Here is a 22,797-nt window from a genome sequence, read left to right on the forward strand (position 1 = left end):
TTACCAAATAATTAATTACTTTAAACAACTGCAATTAATTTCAAAACAAAGAAACGCCGGAAGCCTAAAAGTATGTATAAATAAATCTATAAAAATAACCATTTATCACTGGAAAAATATTAAGAAAAGAACACGTCTCATACGCCCCAAATTAAAAAAGCAATAAAGAAGAAAATCATTTTAAAGTAATCGTAATAAAAGCAAAGAAAGTGTCTTCTTTAATATGCTAAAAAAAAACAAAATTAATATTTTTCACTTTTAACCTCTTCTCAACCATAACAAAAGGGTTATGTATGGATATTAAACAAAATTTAAACCGTGGTAATAAACTAACAAACAAACAACTCGCTAAACATTTGAAACAATTTCTATTATGTGCTACAAAAGTTTGTTGGTGTCAACTTTTTTCATTTAACATTGAAAAGAAAACAGCCACATAATCGTACATATTTATAGAAATTACACTCACTAACCAAATAAAGCAGATTTAACAAGCTTTATTTATTAAAAATGAGCGTAGTTATTAAAAACAAAACTTTTAAAATAAATGTGAAAACACACAATAAAAACAACGTTTTAAAAACGCAACAAAATTTAGAAAATGTCACATGGTGCACAGTTTGACGAATGTATCTAAAAATTAAACCATTTCCCAAATTATTTGCCGATAAAAGGGAAAGTTTTTTTGTTGGCCCTAATTTCTGACATGTATGAGATATCTGGGATACATTTTAAACATATCCACAATAACCAAATTGTGGAAGCATTAAATTAAATTTATATAAAAACTTATTTGGGTTGTTAAGATGGGTTAATAGTCATAGAGACAGCTGACTCACTTGGGTCCATGAGCGGGTGTCGTTGTGTTATTCGAGAGCGGATCATGACTCGACCCACGCTCAGGGCATTACCTGTCCATATTAAGCACGGAATGGAACTATCTCGAGATGCGAATGAACGAATCTATATTCGATTTCAATACTAGATATATATAGCGAATCTATCATGCAGGAATGTTCAAGGTCTCAGTCGTAATACCCGACAAAGTAGTACAGACACATTATTTTGTATATGGAAGATTCAATACTCTAACATGCACACTTAAGTATAAACAGTAATGTCACCCTTAAAAGCCAAAACCAGTTCTGTGACATTCGGCCGTCATAAAAAGAGCAGGTCAGCCCCGATGTCGAGCACTTCTACAAATGATCTAATGTGCGCAGATTTAATCATCGGCGAGCAGACAGACCACCGTTTCTTGACTTTCTCTACTTATTCAATGGGCAATCGAGCAAATCGAGCAATTGATCAACTACCGCAACATTTTTACCAAATTTGTCATTCTTCAATTCTGTACGCAGTTTTATAGAATCAAAAATTTACCTCAAGTAATCGGTATTCAAACAAATTATTCAGACTTCCTTCCTCTTAGTAAACCCGCCCCCTCTGTCAATGAGTTCACAAAATTAATTATTCCTGTAAGAGATGGCAAGACATCATAAGTAGTAATCCTTTTGGTGATTTTGACTATCGTACTCCGTTTTTAGGTTAATTTTAAAACAATTTTTGAAAAACTTAACTCTTTCGATCTCCTGTTACAGAACATCTTTCCAATCAAAATTGGAATTACTTCCTTATTTTGCTTTAATTGTTTCGGAATGAACCCATTTTCAGATTATGAAGTGGAATTAAAATTTCTATGTAGTTAATACGAAAAAGTAGCGACGAATTGTCGCAGCAGTTCGACAAAGAGTCAAGGCATCCGAAAAAGGCAGTAATTTCCACTAACGTCTAACCTGGATTACTCTTATTGGTTGTTCGTCCTGAACGTACATATTTTTAACTGAAAGGCAAAAAAACAGTGGTCACTTTAGTGTCCGCTTTGTGTGTCAGAACGGAGCTAGTCGTTGCTTTACAGTCTATAGAGTAAAACTTGAAAACCTAAAAACTTAAGCAAAAAGGTTCATTGCCATGCATTGACTCCTTTGGACTAGTTTTCTGACTGTCTCTTTGTAAACTGTGGAGTGATGATTGACTTCCTCCTAGGACAAGCACATGTTAAAATAGCTAATCGCCTGGGTAGTAGGGTGTGAAGAATGTCAAAAAAATCTTTGGAAACGGTGTAATAGTGGTAAGTAAATACGAGCAGCGGCAGAAAACAACACACGATCATATAAACTTAAAAAAATAATAAAAGCCACCTCACACTTTTATAGATCCCCAAAATCATTAACAGCGTTTCTAATTGCACGACAACCAAATAAAAGACAACAACAATTAACTTAACTACACTACTGATCGTGTCATAGGGTTTTCGAAATATATTCACATAATAATTTTTCCTTTATAGATAAAAAAAGCTTATACGACCACGAAAACATTGTCATTTTATAAAACAACAACAACAATAATAAACCACATTAGTTTAAGCAAAAAAAAAATTAACAAACTTATTTGTAACTGAATTGTTATTGTTAACTGCTGTTAACTATTAAACATCGTAATTGGTTGTATATCAGTCAAAAACTTTAGCAGACAGACGATTTTGGCCGTAATAGCCAACACACGATTTTAAACTTTTTTGTTAGGTTTTTTTTTTTCTTCTCCTCTCTTTCTCTTTTACTCTTTCTAAAGAAGAAAGTAAAAATAAATAATTACATTTACAACAACTTTTCAAATGATATGGACAAACAAAATGTTTTGTTTACGCCATTAAAAAAATTTGATTAATTTCTTATATTGTTTGAGAGTGAAAACTCTATTACAATTGATTCTATAGTGAATTTGAATTTGAAGACATATTTCACAAAGAGATAAAATAAATAATAAGTTTACAAAGATAAAATGACAGCATTGCACCGTTATTTATTTAAATTTATCTCTAAAACGTAAAGATAAATTTAAATTGTATAATAAAGATTAAAATATTTTTATTTTATTTAAGAAAGTTTTTGATTTCACGATTGTATATTAGAAAATTGTATGGTTTTTTATTGTTTTATTATTTTAGAATAAAATTTTGAATAATAAATAAGCCTATTTATGGACAATATATAAATCCTATTCTTTCAATATTTTGTTTTTAACTAGTGTTGTCAAAGTATAGAAATCGAAAGTGTAGTATATTTTCAGAAGATTTCGATATCAAAAGTAACTATTAAATACAGAGACAGAAAATAATTATTATCCATGAAATTTTTGCTTAAAAAAATCAGTATGAAAGAAACGTCCTAGAAATGTTCTGAATGCACCAAAATATTTGCCAGGCCTTTTTTAATCGATTTCTTCAATAAACTTTTTTTTCTTGATTTTTATAATAAAAATTTAAAATAAAAATTATTTTTGATTTTTATTCTATTTGTTTCAATAAAAAATAATTTTTCTTTTTTTTAATAATACTCAGTAATTTTTATTTATTCAAACAAAAAATAGAAATCAATCAATGATTTTTATTTTTCAAAACTAAGAATAAAAATCACCTAAAATAAATATATTTTATATATTTATTTTAGGTGATTTAGGTGATATAGGTGATATATAAAATATATATATATTTTTTTTAATTTGTTCGAAATTAATGAATTGATTTTAAGAATATTTTAACAACTCCGAACATAATTTCGAATATTTGGACATACATAATATTATATTGTCATCAAGTGCACCCAAGACTCCAAAATTTCATTAATCCGGGCTACGTTTACTAGTTTTATCTGCTTTAAAATTTTTCGAAGTTAAATTCGAATTTTCGGAAATTTTATTTTTAGTTTTTATGATTCGGAGATAATTTAAAGAGCATAAACAATTTTTCGAACATAACTTCGAATTTTCGAACTTAATTTCGAAAGTTCACACAATACTGAAAAATTTCAGCTAATTCGGACTACGATTACTAGTTTTAACAGCTTTAAAATTTTTTCGAACTTAAGTTCCAATTTTCGAAAATTTTATTTTTAGTTTTTATGATTCAGAGATTACTTTTAGTGCATAAAAAATTTTTCGAACATTACTTCGAAAGTTCGAATCTAATTTCCGCAAAATTTTAGCAAATTCGGTTGACGATATCAGTGGTAAAGAAATGTTACCAATTTTCTATTAATCTCTGTTCAAAAACGATCATTTTTAATGTGTTTTAAACGTAAATATCTCATAATGAGTTTTATAATTAATTTCAAAAAATAAAAATCATTGTCTGATTTTTATTTGGGCTTTATGATTTAAAAATTATTTGTGTTTTTTATTATTGATTTTTATTTGAAAAAGTTCTCAGTAATTTTTACGGAAAACATAAAAAATACAAATCAAAAGCAATTTGTATTTTCTGAGAAATGAAATACAAATCAAATATAAATTTTAAATTTGATTTTTTTAAATAAAAATAATAACAATTACATGTTGTTTCTAGATAACGAGCGAGTAGTTTGAGCACAAATTTTACTTGTATTTTGTTATTGTAACAAAAACCAAATACAAGTAAAATTTTAACTCAAACTACTCACACGTTATCTAGAAACAACACATTACTGTCTCTGATTAAATATCTAAATTTTAGAATTTTTCTTTTGAAATCTAACACTTTTTTAATAAAAACTTATCTAACAGTTTTAGAACTTTCCATTACTATTCTTAACTACTTTTCTTAAACAATCGTAATCTGATCTCCCCCTCGCTGATTGGTCATCTCTGTGAGTAAATATTTTATTCACAAAAAATTTGCAAAAAAAAAAAAAAAATAAAATAAATAAATTGTTTAATACTCTTATTCAATAGAAATTTAAATAATGTCGTTTTATTATTTGTTTGTATTTGATTTGATTTTTTTTTCTTTCATACGTTTTTTATGTCTTTTATTGTTATTTGCTTTCTTAATAGAATTATTTCATTCATTAAGTATGTGTGATTTTATTTCACTTTTTATTTTAAATATTTCGTAGCTGTTGTTGCTGTTGTTTTTTATATAAATAAACTTAAAACAAAATTTGCATAAAATTAGTTTGTTGTTTTTGTTTAACAACAAACTAGGTTAATTTATGCCATATACTTGGCTGACTGTATGGTTTTTTAACAAAAAAAAACAAAAAAAAAGAAAGATACCCGCACATAGTCAGCTATACAGATACATAGTTAGAAAGATAGATAAATAGATATTTACAAAAAGTTTTTAAAAAATAATAAAAAATAAAAAACATGTTTTATTATGTTCTAATTATGGCTTTCTTTGTTGTTTTCTTAGCGAAATAAATTTCATATTTTATATTCGGTTCCGTTTATGGTCAAATTATTTGTAACAACATATTTCCGGTTAAATGAAATATTTTATTTAAAACAAGAAAATAACAATTTATGAAAAACAAACAGAAATGTAAGAAAACTACTTTCGCAAAATCTTTTTAATTGCTATTTGTTTTATGGTAATTTATTAGTGTAATTCAGAAAATTATCTGATTTAAATGGAAACAAGTATTAGAAATTAGCTTTTTATTATTAAGCTATTAATTGCAAAACAACGTAATACCAAATAAATCTTTTTATCACAATCATTTTTTAAAAGAATTGAAATAAAGTATCGAGTCATGTCTACAACATGGACTATAGTATACAGCAGTCTGAAGTGAAGTCAGAAATGTAGTCTGGACTGTAGTATAAATCTATAGTCTAAACGATTATCTTTAAAGTAGTCTATACTGTAGTCTGGACTATAATGTGAACTACAATCTGAAATATAATGTGAACTATAGTCTGGACTATAATGTGAGCTATAGTCTGGAGTATAGAGTGAACTATAGACTGGACTATAGTCTGAACTATAGCCAGCACTATAGTGTAAAATATAATGTGGACTATATAGTCTGAGATATAAACTATAATCTGAATCTATAGTCTACAATATTGTCTTTACTATAGTTTAAATTACAGCCTGGCTATAGTCTGATCTAGACTCTAGAGTATAATCTGGACTGAAGTCTTAACTATAGCCTGAAATATAGTTTGGACTATAGTTTGAACTATTTTATGTAATATAGTCAATCTCAATTCTATTGAGATATGACATAATTTGGACCCTGGACTTTAGTCTAAATCTAAAGTATGGACTTTTGTTTTGATATAGTCTAATCCATATTTAGGACTATAGTAAAAACCATAGTTTGAACTATAGTCTGCACTATATGCTACACTATGACCTGAACTACAATCAGAACTGTAGAGGAACCCATTAACATACTTAATCGGTTAAATTTAATATAACAATCTGAATAATATAAACAAATAAATAACACAGTGAAACAAAATAAGCGAAAATTGAAATACCTGGAAAGTGATACTATTTTTCTGAAAGTTGGACCCGATTAGAACAAGAGTATGTTTTTGAAATTTGCCAAACACCTCCAAAATCTTGAGTTACGGGTAAAAAACCGGTTTTTCGTACCTATAAACACTTATAAATCAGTAACTTAGTTAAATCTCAACCGATTTCAAGTTTCTCCACGGTACAAAACTAAAATCAAAATTATGATTGCTGATGAAATTCACACATATCTCTCCAGGTTACTTAAACATTATATATATCATTATAAAGGCCTCAGCTTCTGCTTTCTAAATCTGTGGAGAATTTTAAAATCGGTTGAGATGCATCTAAGTTACTGACTTTTAAGAGCTTAAAGGCCCAAAAACCCGATTTTTTACCCGTAACTCAAGATTTTTGAGGTGTTTGGCAAATTTCAAAAACATACTCTTGTTCTACTCGGATCCACCTTTCAGTAAAATAGTATCACTTCCAAGTTATTTATTTTTGTCACATAGTGTAATCTGAATATTGAAATACATACTCAAGTCCGCATTGATTAATTTAAAAATATAATTTAACACTTCCTTAAAGAATTTTCTAGTTTTATAAAAAACAGTTTCATACAAAAATCTTTAATACAATAAAAACAAAAATATTTAACTAATATCATGAATTAAAAACTTTTAATTCCTATTTACGTTTCTAATATTTTCTATATAAAAAAACACAATATTTATACTTAATATTAAACGCCTCTTAGTCTTAATCATAAATCTTGTCTTAGCATATTTGGTAATATCTCTACGATACAACTATGTATGTATGTGAACTAAACTATGCATAAAATTCTCGTACTATGACGAAAATAATATCTCTTAAAATCAATAGAAATATTCGTACAAGTGGTTTTTATAGTTTATATACGAATATTCAAGCAGTTAGTCAATTGTAGAGGCCAACAACCACCAGCAGCCGGTCACAAGTATTTGTTTTTATTTTGAAAAAAAAAAAACAACAAATTTTTTTGTGAATGAAATTGAAGAAAAATCAAATATAAAAACTCGTAACTATAAATCTTTGAAGTAAAACGCGTTGATCTCCAACACATTTAAAATACTAAAAGCAATTAAAAAAATATGACACCCCTCATCTAATGCTTCAAAAAACAAAAAAAAAATCATTCATACACCTCCAATTCTAAATATTTTTAAATGAAGAATAGAAATAGATAAAAAATGTTGATCGAAAACAGAGCTTAAAAGAATTACATCTTTTTTTTATTCTAAATGTAAGCCAAACTTTTGAAAAATAATGTTTCTATAAGGAAGTTACCGAAAAGTCTGATATTTAGAACTTACACCTGGCGACGATGTAATTTATTTCATATTAAGAAGTTATACTCGAAAAAGATATAAAAGCTGGTAAAAAGACCGGCATAATCCAAATAATGTCGTTTCGAGAAAAATGGCTTTGAATATTTAATGGCATTTTACTAATTTTTAAATAACTTTTAGACAAAACAAGAGATTTGAAAAATAAAACCAGATTCAGATAGTTGAGTTTAATAGCTTTCTCAACTAAATTTACATTTAATTTTTATTTATTTAATATTCGTGAAACCATGAGTTTTTGTTTTTGCGTTTACAACAAAAAATCGGTCTCATACTTAATAAGGTCGGAAAATTATATTCTTGATATTACAAACGGAATTACAAACTTATATATACTCTTTTCACTCCCCCCGGGGCATGTTTCCTTGATGAATGACCCCATCTTGGTGTATTGCAATCCTGGGGTAAAGAGGTTCTCCCAGTACCTCTAGTCTGCCGGGACTATTTGATCATCACAAGTTTGATGATCAAATGTATCCTCGGCCTTTCCTTGGAATGATTTGACATGGGGCCGAACCCATATATCTGTGGATATGTCGGAATGACGGATAGAGTGACGATTGAAGTGACGGAAAAGTTTGTTGAGACGTTGGAGGAGTTGTTAATACCTAAATTTTTAATTTATCGGGGATTTCCCTTCATTATTGAGTGTGTTGGAGTTTACTCTAAAATATGCTCAATTTAACACACAGTAGGTCCTTGTGGCCACTGAAATACGTCTGACTAATTAAATATAGATCTGTGTTTTCGAACCACCAATTACCTCCCTAGGTGATGTTGCCGAAACAACAGAGTCATCTTAGTAGTGTTTTTGGGCGACTTTAAGAGGTCAAGGAATGCACTGGGGTGAGTAGGGACAAGATCATTACTTATAGCATCAATAGGATGTTTTCATTTGATGGTTGGGTCCGCCTCTTCTATCGGCTCTAACCAGTGATTGTATTTTCCTTTGTCGGGGTTTGATAAGCTTGACACATGATACCTGTCATTCATCAACGGGGCTACTATGGCAAGAGATTGGATAGCTCGAGTACTTGAGCAAAGTTCTTGTATATGAACCAGCAAATCATGTACAAAAATTGACATGTGCGTGTAAGATACACAAAGGGGTGGTGGTAAGTCGTCAAAGAAGCTCACTTAGTGGTTGAAAAAGATCACCGTGATATAAGGCCAACACGGCAAATGTTCACATAAAGCACTTCGACATATGTACATACCCTTTTCACGAAGGTGAAGGGTATACAAATGTGTAAAGCTTAAAACAACAAATTAATTCCTTTAAAGTACTGCTATACATATTTGTGTTTTGTTACTATGATTGGATACTTAACATTCAGTTCATATTAATTCAAACTTTAAATTACAAACACACACACACAAGAGTATGAGTAGCTGTGTACAAAAAAAAAATACGTAGTCTATGATGCAACCTACGCATCATTTGCTTTAAAATAATAAAATAAAAAAAATTATAGTTTGAAAATCTACTACAATAAAGAAAAATTAAAAAATCAAGCAAAATTTATTTTATATCACAGCTTGTCTTTTGTCAGTTTGCAAAGTCATTGTTTTTTCTTCTTCTTAAGCGAATTTGCCAGTTTTCACTAATTCCCTAACAGCTGTTCGTTAGTTTTCTTTCCAAGCACACAACTGTTATGCTACTATTCTCATTAAGTGTTTTTTTATTTTTCTATTTTTTGTAATTTTGCCTTAAGTTTATTTCTATTGCCTCTAGCTTCTGCTTATTACGTTTTTTTTTTGGCAGAGAAGTTATTAACTTTTTCTGTTTAATTTTTGCGTCGACTTTTGTTTGAATTTTTTTATCTTTTGTTTTTGAAACACAAATAATGATTCATATAAATTTATTTATTTTTTTTTTCTTATTTTATTTTAATACCTTCATTATCGTATTGTTTTTGTAGTCGGTTTGTCGTTGTTGTTTTATTTTCAACTGAATATTTGTTATTTATAATTCAATACGATCTTTATTGTTATTTGAACTTTGCATAAATGTTTTTTTTTTTTTTTGTTGCTGTTGCCTGCTATTTCATTTAAGTCGAACTTAAACTAACTACACAAGGCTATTTGATTTTAAAACTGAACAAAAAATGAAAAGATAAAAAAATAAAATAAAACACATTAAATTTTAAATCGTTTAAACGCTTATCAGTACTTCTCCTCCCCTGGTAGGGAGGAATCAATTTAGAAATGTTTTTCGTACTAAAAAGAACGATCTAAGTTTGAAATTCTATTAAATGTCATTAAATTCTGCTATTTCAAAATATTCAACATATTCTGTAAATCAAATTTAATAGATTTTAATAAACCTGAAATTCACAAAGTTATATTTAATGGTTTCATAATCAAATTCTAGTTATCCGTTACTTTTTAATCATAAATATTTTGTTTTATTTTTAATTATGATTTAATGTCTTATGTCTGTTTATTTAAAAGAAGTAATCTTGATAAATCAATTTTATTGTCATGACAATTAGAGTTTTCCTCAGAAGTAATAAACTGACAATAATGGCGTTCACATTATGAAATCATAGTTTTTTTTTACGATTCAGTTAATCGTTATGCATACACATAATATGTAATTAACATTAGGGAGGATCAAAAAGTATTTATTAATTTATATTAAACGTACCTTAAACATTTAAGCTATGCTAAATCCGAAAAATTTTGAAAGCCCGATCCGTTATTTTAAAAATAGTTTTTTTATTATAAAATAAATTATTGATATTTAAAAATAATTAAAAGCTTTTGATAAGCGAAAATCTTTGCTTCTAAACTAAGATTCTATGAGTCGTCGATAGTCAAACCTTCTCTCGAAAATCACACAAAAAATCTCTACGAAGTACACTTGACACGTGTGCAGGTGTCTATATCGCTGATACCGATATAAAAAGGACCATCAGGCTGCCTGAGGAATGTAGTGCCTTCCAAGCATAGATACTGGCGATCTGGAAATGATACGGAATCATATCGATCTAGGGTCAATTGTGACAATTTATGTCGATAGTCAAGCTGTTCTTAGAGCAGCATACATTCGTACATTCGCACCTGGTTTTAGATTGTAGAACAGTTCTTAGGGACATTATGAGCCTGTTTACGATTAGACTATGATAGGTTCGGTCAATGTATATGAAGTTGCAAACAAATTACCTACATTAGATCCGAAGATTGAGAAATACGACAAAGATAGAAGTGTATAACCACCAGTCTGTCACTATTATAGTTTGATTTTCGAAAGAATTTGTGACATCATCAACCACCAGTCCTGGAACAGCAGAATGGATTCGAAAATATAAAAGGCCTTATGGCCAACACTTGAAAATACTTATAGGACTTGATAGGCGCAGTCGTAAGATTCTGACAAGTATCTTAACACAGCATTGCTCAATTATTGCTTTTGTCTCTAAGTGAGAGTGTAATATACCGGACTATTGCAGGATATGCAAAGATGGAGAGAAACTAGAGACGTTTGCCACAGTCCTAGAATATAGAATTTCAGGTTGAAATGGCTGGGAATAGGTTCTATGACGAACTGGGAGAAATTGACGGACTCCACCATCGCAGTATACGAAGTTTTATCAGGGGAATTAGTAATTTCTCTATCTTGGAATCTTACACTAAAACTTAAACGACCCAAGAACGATATTTTTAAAATCGGCAACAATCGAGCAAATATATACAGCACATATTTCAAGGAATTAAAAAAGAATTATGATGAAAGCTATACCTCATAAAGATTAAGGGAACAATTCTTCAAAGTTTTCCCAATAAATTGAAGCGAGAATGGTTCCTAAATGTCTGTCAAGATAATTAAATTGTGCCTGATTAAGAGAAATGTTGTAAATAGTAACATAAGATAAAAATAACAAAATTCATAAAGGCAACATTTTTACTAAAATCCTGTTTTTTTTTAAAAAGGAAATAAATACATTTTGATAGAAAAATTTTACTAAAAATCCGAGTTTGACTAAAATAATATGTTTGACTAAAAAACTTTTAAAATCTTCCGATTTGGATGAAATTTGAAACAAGGTTAGTACTATTAAGTAGTACGCCAGACTTTTTCAGCTCTATCGGTTATGAACTGCCGGAGTTAGTTCACTCATTCAAATGAGTGTAACTTTTCACCTATTGGTCCTAGCAAAAGTTGCCCAAAGGAGATAAGATAGATAATTTCATTGTTTAAAAAAAAAAATTTTTAATTTTTATTTCTTAAAGGAAATGGTGTAAGCTTTCTATTAAGTAAAAAAAATACAACAAAAATTTCCATTTTGAAAAAATTAAGAGCCAAGTATTGAAAAAAATTTGATTCCTAAGTTAAAAAAATTTTTTTTTTTTTTGATAAATATCACACTCGCATTCCATTCTGGGACTATAAAGCCATTAACGGAAATTGTCTAAGCTTTCATTTGATCAAAAATAAAAAAATAAAAAAAAATTGAGTTTTTAAAAAACCTGACCAAAAAGTCCAACTTTGACTCCCTCTAACTTCGGCAGTTCTTAACCGATAGAGCTGAAATTTGTGTACTAACCTTGGTGTAATTTCATCAAAATCAATTTTTTGAGTTGGGTCACTTGACATGAAATGCCCATATATTTTTTCAACAAGTAGCTGATGCCTTTGGAAAGGTAATTCGATATTTTACATTTTATACATTGACAAAATGAATACCGCTTTAACAAAATTTTTTCAAAATAATCCATTTTCAGAATCTTCGTAGAACAGATTCTTCTTTGAAAACTAAAATTAAAAGTATGTTAAAAATTGTGCGGAGAGAATCGGTCTACAGTATAAAGTTGTAATTTCCTCTCACAATTATTTTGTATTACTCCAATCTACACACCTTACACAGGAAATGTTATTCAACTTTAATTAATTTACCAAAGTTTCGAAAAAGGGAACCATACTTGGTTAATTAGTTTTTTTTTAAACGCCATTTTTTTGTTACCCAATTCGTTTAAAGGTCTGAGTGTGTGTATGTGCAAAAAATTTAACAAAGATATACCCCACATAAAGCTATCTGTCTGTGTTGGTACAAAAAGTGATTAATTTTTTAGCCAAAAGTCTTTGTTAAGACTGGATTCATACGCATGTGCAAAATTATATGCTTGTAACGTGAGTAGTTCATAAAGTTGAAATTTAAACTACTTTTCAAAAAATCACCTACGCATGGTAATCAGTTCATGAATTACAAAAAAGCAATGTATAAATATTTAGCAAAAAGACTAAAAAAAACTAAAAACAAAATACCATATTTTTAAAAATAAACTAACACAACAAAAAAGATATACATAGATACCATGTAAATGTACATAAATACTACAAGTAGTACAAATATGATGTATGTATGTAGACCTCAATAAATAAATGCAACCTTATATGAATGTAAGAATATTATTTAATTTTTATTATTTTTTTTTTTTTTTTTTGTAACTATAATGAATACTTAACTAAGGGGCGTTTATAATTTTTTAATTTTTTTTTTCTTATTTTGCATATTTACATTGTTTTACGTTTTATACCTACGAGTTGTTGGTTATTGTAATTTGTTTGAAGACGAGACTGACTACGTCAAAATATTTATGAGAAATTTATGCCTTAAAACTTGCAACCATATAGGAAATGTACAACTACTCTTTTTATTTAAGGAAGTGCTGGCGGTATAATTAAAATAAAAATATTTAAGATTTATTGTTTTATATATCAAAAATAAAAAATAAAAACAAAATGTACTTTTGTTAAATTATTATGTGAATTTATAAACAATATTATGTAGGAATCCACAAACAATTGAACAAGTAATAAGTCATACAATGTAATGAAATTAATCACTTTTTTACAAATTGTATACACAAGTTTTTTTTAACGAATTAATTTCATTAATTCAAAAACATTCGAATCTTTCGTTCTAAAGAGTATTTTTTTGCAAATTATTTGGGTAGAGTTTCATAATGTCTATTCTCATGTCGCTATGGCGATTTCAAAGTGTCACAACGTCCATGAGCATAACATCATAAAGTATATGGTTTACAAAAGAAAGTTTTATATAGGGAAGCTGGTATTCGAAACACAATAGAGCGGCTATCCCTGACCCAAAATGCAGCATACAACAAAGTTAGGAGCAATTATATATGAGTCTTTTTCTTAAATCCTATACAGATCAAATTTTTTTTACTTTATCGCATTCGAGTCATTTATGACTCATCCGCTCATGAATTGTGTCCATTTTATGATCATAGATGATACTTTTGTCTGCATAAAATGATGATACCCTATGAGCACATCTTCTGATCAATTTCGATTGATTTTTGAATCCTTTTAAGTCTAATTGCTGGTCGTTTTGGAATATTCAATTAAAGCAACTGAGGAATTTCTATGCTGTAGAAATAATATTGGCAATCTAGTAACAGAACAACAGGATACATCTCGGCTCTGGAAGGATCACACATTTTGCGAAGATCGAAAATCGTATGACTTGGAATTATAACGAGAATAAGGATCAGTAATACTATTTACTACAAAAGTTTCATGTTTTTCGGTCACAATATCGCAATACTCGAAAATCAGTCAAAAATCTTGGGATTCGAGGTGAAATATTCCTCTTCCTATAGCAAAAATAATAGTGACAATCTAGTCACTTACGAACATGGTACACCTCGGCTGTGAAAGAATTACTTTTCCAAGCTTTTAGCAGGAATTAAAGTAACAATTTCCGAGGATCGAAGATCTTACGACTTGGCATTATGACGAGAATATGGATCACACGAACATTTAGTAAAGTCCTTTCCATACTCGAAAATCAGTCAAAGATCATGGGACTCAAGGTGAAAAAGGACAAGACGAAGTATCTGTTTGTAAGCGCAAAACATCGAAAAAAAATGTTCTTTTATCTTTTCTTTCGTACGTCGTACTGACAGTGTTCGAGAGAAGATTATGGCCCTATACAACAAGGTAATGGTTTTCAAAACATTCTGAATCACGAGATGTACGGATTTTAAGCGGACATTATTAGACACGTATTGGACACATGGATAATCATACCACTGATGCGCCAAATACCTTTGGGATGACCGGGTACAATAACACATAACACTTACTGCCTGTTCCTCTAAATGCGAACCAACATTTCATTCTTACTTTATATTGAAAACTACAACAATTGTTTTTTTTGTTGCCTTTTGGCTCTAACTAACCAAAAATTCAATATCTATTTTATAGTTGATTCTAATGTAATGCATTAAAACAAACGGAATCCTCCGACCAAAATTAGCGATTTTATTGACAAAACAAAAAAGGCCCTATCTACAAAACCATTTAAATATTAAAGTTAAATAGTCCAATTTATTCATTTTTATATACGCCATTGTCAACTATCATAACAAATGATAGGTTTCACTATTAAACAATTTGTTTATTTACTACAAATAAAACGTGTTAATAGAAACAAACTTTTTAATTTGAATAGTTTTTTGCTTCTCCTGTAAAATTTTAAAAATGTTATGTAGGTCCGTTTGTGGTTTAGGTAGCTATATGTATGTTGTTTCTGTTTTCAGCCAACACAAGAACATATAACAATGAAAATATTTTTAGTAGTTGTTTTGAAATATTGCATATATAGTATATCCATTATTTATGGACCAATTTCGCTGTAATAATGAATATTTGAACCCTAAATATATCTGTGATCTTGATTTGAACAAACATACAGACAGACAGTTGAACAGACGAACATAACATAGTCGACCCTGTTATATGTATATAAGAATCCAGAATATATAGTGTCGCATGAAGGTGAGAAGTAAAATCTTTTTTGTTTGTAAAACACTTTTTTAATACAAAGTTTTTTGGTATGAACTAATCCCTGTCATAGTATGTAAATATGTATAATTAAAAGAGAAAAAAAAAAAACAATTTCAAACAAATATAATTCCATTTTAAAAGCGAATAGAAAAACTTTTTCTAAGAGTGCTTGTTTAGCTGGGTGGTACATAGATTTGACCTCTCATAAATTGTAATTGAAATAAATTTTCAATTGAATTAAGTTGGCATTTGTGTTTGGAACTCAAAGCTAAAATAAATCATTACTTATCACACAAAAGAATAACTCTCAGCCGCTGTTGATCATGATGCCTGCTGACAATGATAATGATCACAAAACATAAATTATAATTTTTTGTTTAACTATTGATAAGCATTTCTTTCAAAACGTTTTTAAATTAAGCTTTTCAAATTGAATTTCAAATATATTTTGTATAAATATTTTTATTGTTTATTTGTTGTGGTTTTTCTTGCGTTACCATCCAAAGAGTTGATAATGAAAAATAAACGAAACTATTGAAGAAATATTTATTTTATATGATTTATATTTTTTTTACATAATACATCTGTATCATTTTAGAGGTTTTTGGTGAGTTTGTGCGTGTTTTGATTTTGTTGGTTTTATTTTCGTAATCTATTTTATTTGCTGAATACAGAAATTGAAAGTAATTTAAGAAGAGGCTAGCTAAATAATATAATGCATACGTATGTATAATAGAAAAATTACTTATTAAATAAGAAAAATTATTGTATTTTATCTATCAGCAGCCTACACGATTGAATTAAAAACCACAACAACAAGTGTTTGGTTTTTAATATAAGTGGTTTTAATAATAATAAATATGAGTCTGTTGTATTTATTTCCTACATTCACATGAAAAAAATATTGAATGGTATTGAAAATGATGTTTTAAGATCATTCGATTTTTATATATTTTTATTTAAAGAGAAAAAAGAGAAAAAAATCATATTATTCAATATTTATATAAAAAACCTAGCCCAACTAGAATCTAAGTGATGACGAAATTGTATTGCAAAGCAAACAAATAGTATTTGATTTGGAAATTTATCTCGAAATTTATCTCATTATATCTTTTTATTTTTGTAATTTTATATTTATTTAAATATTTTCTATTAAATTTTCTTCATAAACTCACCTTACTGTTGTATCATTACTGCCCGAAACTACATACTCTCCGGATGGATTAAAATCCAATGTTCGCACACTTTTCATATGACCATTTAATGTGGAACATATTGTTTGGGCATTTAAATCCCAACGTCTTATAATGCCTATATCATCGGCAGAATATACAAAATCATCATTGTATGCAAAACGTACACAATCTATGGGTCGATTGTGACCGGTTAGTGACTAAAAGTAAAAGAAATATAAATAATCAACTTATTAATATTCTGTTGTTAAACAGTAACAATAAAAAAAAAACGTTAACTTACCATAAAACATTCTGTTTGTCCTATGGCCCATAAATTAACATTACGATCTTGACCACCCGTAACTAAAACACGACCCGTTTCACCAACATCCAGACAAGTAACATTGCCATTATGCGCTTTTATCTCATCTGAAATGAAAAAAGAATAAATATGAATTTTTAACTCTTTAGTTGTTTTTAAGGAAAGTGAAAACGAAAAATCGTATTTTAATAAAAATAATATTTATTATCTTTTTTTGAAAAATAGAAAAAATCGGATATTTAGTGAGAAATCAAGTTCTTTGCCAAAATCAAATTTTTAACGAAAAATCGGACTTTTATTTTAAATTGGATTTTACTGAAACATAGAAATTTTAGTAAAATTTAATAAATAATCGAATTTGTGGAAAACAATAAGTAAAAAAACATATTTCTACCTTGATTCTGAAATATTTTGACAGTTGTTGACATAAAAATTATTTATGCAAAATTCGATCGTGATAAGTGAATTATTGATTTTCAGGCTATTTTCTGAAGGGGAGATACAAGAATATTTAACATAATTATGAGCTCAAGAGCCCTATTCGGAGGTACGAATAGGGCAAAATGACCGATTTCAAACATTTTCAATAGGCTTCGTCCTATTTGCTAAATTTTATCAAATTATCTCGAAAATTGCGATTCGGCATTTATCGGTAGACAATTTTATCTACCTCTGTTCTTCCTTAGAATAGTTAGTAACTGCTATTTGATCTGTTCTTTTTTGCAATACATGGACTTTGTATTGATATTTACAAGCAACAGCGTTTCATTTAAAATATTTCATAAATATTGTATAATCGTTGATAATGTATATTTTTTGCAATTTCTTTACTTATTATGTAAATCTTTTTAAATTAAATAATTTCTATAATCAACAAAATAAAAGCTGAATGAAAAATAAGTATAATTTTTACTTTTAATGATATGGATACACATTTTTAAGCTTAATTTTATAAATTTCTTTATTTCATATTCATAAATTTTCCGGCTTCTTTGTTCTGATTGTACTTAAGGAACATTAAGCTGATTTTATTATTAATTGAAAAAATATGAAACATTAATCAACACATATAAAGAAGAACATCCAAAATAAGTTAATCAAACAACTAAATTGTTTTTGTTAATTCAAACAGATTTGATCGAAACATAGTCATTTGAAAAATACGATATTGGAAGTATCTTTTAAATTACTTGGAAGTTAAGAAATAGCAAAAGAAAAGAACATTCTATACTCGTTCTTTAACCAAACATATGTAAGTATTAATTCCCATCTCTCTAATCTCTTAATAACCAAACTTCAAAGCCTTTGATATATTTCAATTTAAGGCCTTAAGATCATAAAATCAACCACATTCGCCCATTACAAATTGCGATTTGTACAATGATATGTAATCTCTCTACAAAAGAAGCAGGTGATGGCGTCTAAATTTCACTCTTCAGAAATTGGTTATGTAGCTATCAGTCAAAATGATCAATGTACTATTATTAAATCATAAGAATACAGTGAGTCGATATTAGATATAAAAGGAAAATACTCTTATTGAAACCCTTTCTGATTTCTATATAACAAGCCAATTCCTCACAAAATACTAGAATAGGAGAGACAACACAGTTGTTCGTCTTTAGGAAGGGAAATCAACATGTTAGTTGTAGCCCCACTTTCATGCTTCCAATAACAAATAAGATAAACTACTGTATCATGGGTGGTTTTAACTATAAAACTATCAAACACACCGGACAGCTTCATCAGAAACTATGACCGCTAAATCAATATACTATAACAATAACTGGCCAATATCATTCGGATTATATATAATCGCTTAATTCGATGAATCATATACACCACAGTCCGAAATTTTCAAGATAATTTGATGAACTCTTTTCTTGACTCGAGAACGATGCCTACTGGAAATGGTTGAAAGCGGTCCATTATCTCACCTTGCCCACAAACAACCGTTCCTGCCGAATAAGGCTTATAAGCTTATATAACGAAAAATTATAGTTTTCGTCAATTTATTGTTATATCAAGTTTTTAGTGAAGATATTTCGAAAAAGAAACGCAATATGCCAAATGTTTTAAGCCTTTATTTTAAAGTTGTAAAAATGGAGTTTCAGATAGAATACCACATTTTATAAATAAAAATTCTCTTCGAGCAGTTCTAACGTGTCAAAAAGGGACGAATATGGCGTTTTTTAAACTAGAACAGATGTGATCGATCGATTCTGACAGATTCGAACTCTAGTAGGTAGGTACCTATCACGATAAAATTCAGAATAAATAACTTTATTGTAAACATAATGCCTCTACACATACTCACTTTTGTACGGCATCATATGGTCGGCCATGCCCGATTATACATTATTTTTTACATTTAATTTAGTTAGCATAGGATAATTAAAAAGGCAACTTTTCTTCAATTTAATGTCGCCGTACACTCCCCTTTCTGACCATATTACACTTCCTGTAAATTAATATTCCCAACTTCTTTCACACAAAATTAAACTAATAAGTATCCTTTAAGTTATTAACAAAGGAAAACAAAAACATATTCCCTAAACAAAAGCCGGTAGGTAAGCTTATATCTACGAAAAATAATAGAAATAAAACACCAAAAGGAATCACAAAATAAAATACCAAAACAAAGAGAATCTAAAAAAAATACAAATATCCCCCAAATAAAAATTTTACCGTTACGAAAAGAAAACGTCAACCCGGCAGGGTGACACCATTAGTAAAACAACAACAAACAAAAAAGCCAATACACATGGGAGAAAAGAAAAACTGAAAACGCACAAAATAAAATAAAAACTGACAACCAAAGAATCACATAAAAAAATGCAAAAGCAAAACTAAAAAATCAAATGATTTGCATAACCTTGCAATTGTTTAGCATATTCTATATGTATTTTTGTATGTATGTATGTATGTTTTTATCTATAATGCAGTTGTTGTTGCACAAACTAGGCAATAAATCTTTTACACATTAATGAGTGCTAAATAAAAAATCAAAAAAACAGCAGCCGGAGCTGCAACTTACATATTCTTTCGGTTAATTTACGCGCTAATGCCATCACTTTATTTTAGCCACTTTTTTAATTTTTGCTACTGCTGCTGTTGTATAGTTGTTGTTGTTGTTGTTTTGGGGTTCGTTGAATTTAGTTTAGTTTTTTTTTTCAGCAAACAGTGGATCAATGTACAAAGTGATGGATGATGTCTTCCTACTACCACTTTTATAATAATATGTATAATTTTTTTGTTTTGTTTGTGTTTATTTTTATTGTTTTATTTTTTTCTATTTGCTTTTTTACCATTAACTGATCTTTTAGGCCACTACTTAGTCATTCACTCACAATACACTCACTCACTTACTTACTTAACCACTTGGATTTACTACTCTATTCTATTCTTTAATTTACTTTACTTTGCTCTTTTGCTTGTTTTGATTTGAAATTGAGATTTTTAATTTATTTTTTTTTTCTTTCTTTATTCAATTTCTTCCAATACAAATCAATTGCTGGCTTGTTACTTTTTTAGAATTTCCGCTTTTAGCTATTGGATTTTTTTCTTCTTGTTTTTTGTATTTATTTCTTTATTTATAATGCCACATTTAGATATTTTTTGGTTTCGTTGTACGAACCAAATTAGCTCAAGAATTTCTACACTTTTGTCGAAGCGGAGTGGAGCAATTGATTGGGGATTTTTATTACACTTCACTGATGTTTTTGTTGCTGTTGTATTGTCTTGCTGTTATTTTTACACCTCAAATTTAATTTTATTTATTTCTTTTCGATTTTGTGTATTTAATTTCTTCTTGCCACTTCATGGGGCCTTTAGCAAACTTTTCTATTTTCAAATTGGACGACGTCGTCTAACTACAACGTTAATGCTGATGACTGCAAGACACCAACAAACAAACACGGCCCAACAGCACAAGACATTCAACGATTCACTCTATTTTTTTGCTTTTTTCGGTTTGATTTTTTTTCGTAACATTCAAGCCCCAAATTTACTTTTTTAACTTTCTTATAAATATTTGCAATTATTTAACACTTTTAACTTTTTTTTTCTATTTTAAAAATAAAATTTTTATAAAAATTTCTTTTCTAGTTAAATAAAAACAAAAAATCCTTTCTCCCGTGTTACTTTTTTCTGTTTTTTTTGGTAGACAGACACACACAAACACTAGTTGTCAAAATAATCGACGACAGAGAAACAGTAGAAGAAAAATTAAAATGAAACGATAAAGTAGACGCACAAAAGAAAACTAACTAACAACAACAAAAAGAAATTTCAAATTTTTACTGACAGTTTGTTGGCAGAGTGGAGAACGTAGGAATGAAAGAGATAAACTGTTTAAAAAGGTGAAAATAAGAAAAAGCAATTGGTTAACAAGTTAGAGGGAGAAGGTTATATATTTCTATTTTGAAATGTTAAAAGAGGAGTTACCGGACTGTTTTTGTGTTAATATGGAGAAGTAGGATAAACAATAAATTTGAAATTTGTTTTTAACTGCAATTAAAGTTTCAAATAAAATAAAAAATAATTTTAATATGAATAGATTTGAAAAAAGCATTTAGTCGGTTATTTTCGTTTCACGAAAATAATTTTGCAGTTCAATCGGGAATAATAACACAGGCCAACATATGTTTTAACTCAGAGACAAGTATACTTTTTATACAAATGATTTATTAGCAGCGCTGAATCCGATTCTAGCCCCAGACTTTATGCATCACATAACGCGTCATGAAGATGAGAAATAAAGTCGAAATTTGTTTTTAACTGTAATTAGAGTTTCAAATAAAATAAAAAAAAATTGATTTGAACAGATTTGATAAAGGCGTTTTGTCGGTTATTTTCGTTTCAAGAAAACAATTTTAAATGTTTTAACCCAGAGACCAAAGTATATTATTTATACAAATGATTTAGCAGCGCTGAATCCGAATCTGGGCTCAGAATTTATGCATCACATAAGGTTTCCATATAACGCGTCATGAAAATGAAAAAATACCGGTTTTTCCATATTTAGGACGCATAACTATACCTTTATTTATAAATTTCGGTATTTCATATAAAAGTCCAACTTTAAAATAAAGATTTAAGCATGATATAAAGAACTATATCATGTTTTTTAAAATTGTAAAATAGGCAATCAAATTTTAAAAAAGTTTTTTAATTTTAGGAATAAAGTTTTGAATGAAAAAATGTTTTTAAAAATTTAGAAATATGAAAAAATAAATCAAAAAACATAATATGCACTAAAAAAGTAAAATATGCTCTAAAAACTTGAAAATATGCCTTAAATATGCTACATAAGCCAAATCATGCAAAATTATGCTATAATGGGTAAAATATGCAATATTATGATCTAACAAATCTATGCCAAAATTCTTAAATTATTCTGAAACATATAAATATATTGTCCATAGGCCTATACGACGCATCACAAAAACACGCATTTAAATAATTTGGTTTTCACAATCATCACCTTTCAAATCGTTCGAATTCCATCAAATAACAGATTATTGTTAAGTCAAACAAAAAAGAACTAAAAAGAGAAAAACTTCAAAATCTTCAAATGAAAAACCACGAAAAATGCCTTGAAATGTTTATTGAACGGCACACGCAAACAGCATTCCACTCTTCTGTATCCTGTTTATGATTTTTATTGGTTTTGCGATCTTTTTTATTCAAATTATCCAATTTTATTTTTTTCACAAAAAATTTTTCAATAATTTTTATTTGATGTTTTTTTTATATTTTTTAATTTTCTTTTTTGTGACAATTCAAGGCATGTAAAATTGAGA

General features: G+C 28.5%; 1 protein-coding gene across 3 annotated transcripts in view; it reads right to left on the bottom strand.

The window, feature by feature from the left end:
- LOC119599855 (katanin p80 WD40 repeat-containing subunit B1) overlaps positions 1-21,254 on the bottom strand; it is a 41,249-nt gene extending 19,995 nt beyond the window's left edge. For 2 of the 3 annotated variants that reach the window (XM_037949767.1, XM_037949765.1), the window contains exons 1-3: positions 20,031-21,254; positions 16,973-17,100; positions 16,672-16,889 (exon numbers count right to left, since the gene is read on the bottom strand). In XM_037949767.1, the coding sequence (XP_037805695.1) occupies positions 16,672-16,889; positions 16,973-17,100; positions 20,031-20,064 (380 nt within the window). In that variant the 5' untranslated portion in view covers positions 20,065-21,254. Of the gene's footprint in view, positions 1-16,671; positions 16,890-16,972; positions 17,101-19,310; positions 19,580-20,030 lie in introns of those variants that run through there. The other variant, XM_037949766.1, reaches the window with a different exon arrangement.
- Between the last annotated feature and the right edge of the window lie 1,543 nt (positions 21,255-22,797).

This window comes from Lucilia sericata, unplaced genomic scaffold (assembly GCF_015586225.1).
Source record: "Lucilia sericata isolate MDLA Ls3-8-SP2 unplaced genomic scaffold, ASM1558622v1 Contig000093F_arrow, whole genome shotgun sequence".
Lineage (NCBI taxonomy): Eukaryota > Metazoa > Arthropoda > Insecta > Diptera > Calliphoridae > Lucilia > Lucilia sericata.